At 50.3% G+C, this 3771-nt stretch overlaps 1 protein-coding gene across 1 annotated transcript; it reads left to right on the top strand.

Annotated features, from left to right (window-relative positions):
• Positions 1–254: 254 nt before the first annotated feature.
• LOC119316807 (60S ribosomal protein L2, mitochondrial-like) lies at positions 255–2307 on the top strand. The gene is made up of 2 exons (XM_037591199.1): positions 255–351; positions 1149–2307. Exon 2 carries the CDS (start codon positions 1149–1151, stop codon positions 2103–2105), a length of 957 nt encoding a protein of 318 aa, XP_037447096.1. The 5' UTR covers positions 255–351; the 3' UTR covers positions 2106–2307.
• Positions 2308–3771: the final 1464 nt, after the last annotated feature.

Here is a 3771-nt window from a genome sequence, read left to right as displayed (position 1 = left end):
GTGTGATCCGCCGGTTGTAGCCAAGCTTTTCCCCTTTTGCAAACACTTAAAACTTTTGTCAATGTTTCGGTGGATTTATTTAACATACGAATGGAAATTTCGGTGGATTTTTTTTTTTGAGAAGAAGAAATTTCGGTGGTAGACGGGCCAGAACGAGAGATGAAGAAAGAGTTGGCCGAAGCCGAAGCCCATCTAGCATAGAACGAGGAGGCCCAGCCCACCACACGCACGCGCACACAGTCGCACTCGTCGCACCACGCGCCTGCTTTCTCTCCTCCTCCTCCTCCCCGCGCCGCCGCCGCCGCCGCCGTCGCCGTCGCCCCCGCTCCGATCCCTCCGTCCGGCAGCCAGGTACCTCCTCCTCTCCTCTTTTCTCCCTCCCCATCCTCCCGCGCCACCGACGGCCGCGCGCGCGGATGCGCATTCCGCGGATCTTGCTTGTTTTATCCATCCATCCAGTTCGGCTGGCCCAGATCGTGGAGGGAAACCCTAGGCAGGTGTTAATGGAGGCGGATTGGCTGCCCTGGATCCACCTTGTTGACGGGTGTGATGGATCCGGAAAGCCGACGGCGTCCTACAAGTCTCCAGCAAAACAAAGAAGAAGAAATGAAGCGAATTAGTCTCATATTGAAGCAAATGATTTTCTTTCCTTCACCTGAGCTTCTGTGTTGAGACTGAATCCTCATAGGTTCTCTGGACCCATAGTGAAGCAATTTAAATGTTTTGCCTGCTGAATTCAGCAATTGCTAATCTAGTGTTCCTCTTCCTGACAATCTGAATGTTGCTGAATAACAAGAATTTAAAGTTTGGAGCTTCTCTTTTAAATCTTGCCGCCAATCTTATTGGTTTGGGCCATAATTGAATTCAGTAGTAGCTCGTGTCCTGGCTCGGGGTTCAAACCTAAGCTGCTTGATCTTTTGCTCTGGATCAGTGCGAATAGCATGACCATGATGTTTCTTTTTAATCAGTAACTAGGTGGTCTTAAGATCGATAGAAGTTGTATCTCGCTACTTTCTGTTGATTCTTTGTGGTTAGTTGGTTCATCCTTTAGGGCCTTGATTTATGGAAGCCTATATACTTGCTGGCTGCTAATACATGCTGTTAGTCCTCGAAGCTTACTGTCTCTTTGGCGATTCTTATGCCTGCAGATGCACAAGTTCAAGACCTTGGCCAAGGCCCTGACCGGCAAGACCGTCACCGCCGGGAGGAACTCTTCCGGGCGGATCACTTCTTTTCACCGAGGGGGTGGATCCAAGCGATCGCTTAGGGACATTGACCTCAAAAGGAACACCTGCTCCGTTGGCATTGTGGAAAGGATTGAGTACGACCCTAACCGCTCTTCTCGGATCGCTCTTCTCCGATGGATGCCTCAAAAGGATGCAGCATACAAGGCCGAGCGTGCGCCTGTCAATTACATCATAGCCAGCCATCAAATGGAACCGGGCAGCATGGTGGTGAACAGCGACTCCTCCAAACCTTCCACGACCGGCTCCTTGATGCGGCCTGCCCACAATGCTGATTCCTTCCTTCGGTTCCAAGAGCTGTTCCGCAAGGCCAGCCAAGAAGACGAAGAGGAGGGCGCTGGTGATCAAGCAGCAAAGGATGCGGCGGTCACCACAGCAGCGCCGCTCATGCCTGCCGACCTACTGGACCTCAATTCCAAGGTGGGAAACTGCATGCCGTTGTCTGACATCCGCATGGGCACATGGGTGCACAGCATCGAGCTGCGTCATGGCCAGGGGGCGAAGCTCGTGCGGGCCGCCGGAGCCTACGCCAAGGTGGTGAAGGAGTCGGCCACGCAGTGCCTTGTGCGGCTGCCGTCGGGCGTCGAGAAGCTGATAGATTCGCGGTGCCGGGCCACCATCGGCGTCGTCTCCAACGCCACCCATGGCGCGCGGAAGCTGAGGAAGGCGGGGCATAGCCGGTGGCTGGGCAGGCGCCCGGTCGTCCGTGGTGTCGCGATGAACCCGGTGGACCATCCCCATGGAGGAGGCGAGGGGCGCACCAAGGGTGGCAGGCCCTCGGTGTCGCCCTGGGGGAAGCCCACCAAGGCTGGGTATCGGACCGTGCCCAAGAAGCCAAAGGCTCAGCTGTCCCGTGATTGATTGATGATCTTCATGGAAGCCGTCTGTTGCTGCTCCAAGGGAAAGGTAGCAACCAGGATCTTGATGTGGCTATGGATCACAAAGCTAAGGATTGTAGTAACTCATGCTTGTTTTTTTTGTTTTGCAAACGGTTTCTGTTGCGGCACTTTCGCTTTATTATGTACTATTAATAATAATAACAAGTGATGTTTGGACTTGCCTCTGCCCAGTTTGCTGCATTCCTTCCTGCCATTAATAATTTGTTTATTGAGTATGTTGCTTGTGATTGAGAATTTGCTCTTGTCTGGGTAAGCAATCTGGGGGCATGATGATGTGCACATATATACATACATGTTTCTAGTTTCTGTAGCTGCTTTTCCGTCGAAAACACGCATGTGCTGAGCTGCATATATATACACATATAGTTTTTTTCAGTGTATCTGAGCCTAATTTCTGTTGGTGTAAATCCATCATGTTGACAGCTAGCATGATTGATTAATATGCCATTCATACATAGACATAGGGCCTAGATCGATACTGCAATGCCTCTGGAGTTGATCCTGGTGGTTTTTGCTATTCAGTACACACTTTGCAGCAATTCCTGCCAAGTTTTGTTTGCTCCAGGAGACGATGGATTCATTCCAGTCTTTTTTGCACAGTTGCTTGAGGCCATTTTGTCTTTGTTTGTTACGCGTACGTACGTCTTTGTTGCCTGTTTTAGATGTACTCCCTCCGTCCCAAAATTCTTGTCTTAAATTTGTCTAAATACGGATGTATCAAGTCATTTTTTAGTATTAGATACATCCGTATCAAGACAAATCTAAGACAAGAATTTTGGGACGGAGGGAGTAGATAGTAATTTTATGAAATTTATAAGTGCTCGCCGATGGACCAGATGTTGTTGGCCTTCCCATGTTTCATCTGGTTTAAGATAAGATTGGCTGCTGAGGCCAGTGAGGACAGACATTTGCTCAAGATTAACTGACCGAGCTAGAAAGAGACCAGAGATGTATGGGTCTGTCATTGTGCATTGCATGGTCCTAATTTGCCAGCCACAACCCACAACACAGATCTAGAATCCCATCTAAACTTATCAAGATGGGAATCTAGTTCCTAACATCTTGATGGGGAAGAAGACAACGGTGTTAATGATTCGCAATTTGGATGCGTTGTTCGAGACATTTCATTTTTCAAAAACCGAATCCAAAAAGTTAAACACGTGCGGGCGGCTCTCCCGCAAGAAAAAAAAACCCCTCTAATGGAGACAACTGGTGCACATGGCTCATGCAATTTATTCACGAGAAGCTTTTGCAGTCACTTTTGCAAAAGGCATCCTTTTTTTAGAGAGAGAGAAGAGGCGCCCGTGCTTTGAAGAAGATTTCCTTTTATTTTAGCAGTGGGCCGAAACAAGATGAAGGAGTTCGCGGGGTGCCGTCGAAGCCCACCACAACAGTCGAGGCCCAGCCAGCCCAGAGCACCAACCAAGACCGGCCGATTTTCCCCATCCCTGCTCCTCCATTCCTCTCTTCCTCCTCTTGCCTTGTCGCCGTCGCCGTCACCGTTAGCCGTCTCAACCGTGTCTACTCCCGCTGCCACCTTCATGCTCCGATTCATCTGTCCGCCGTTCCGGTACGCTCTCTTCGCTCCGCTCCGCACCGATTCACCCCTACGATGATGTCCTAGCTAG

The sequence above is a fragment of the Triticum dicoccoides genome, chromosome 1B (genome assembly GCF_002162155.2).
Source record: "Triticum dicoccoides isolate Atlit2015 ecotype Zavitan chromosome 1B, WEW_v2.0, whole genome shotgun sequence".
NCBI classification, from domain to species: domain Eukaryota; kingdom Viridiplantae; phylum Streptophyta; class Magnoliopsida; order Poales; family Poaceae; genus Triticum; species Triticum dicoccoides.
Note: the sequence above shows the minus strand (reverse complement) of the source record. Positions and strands in the feature narration are given on the sequence as shown.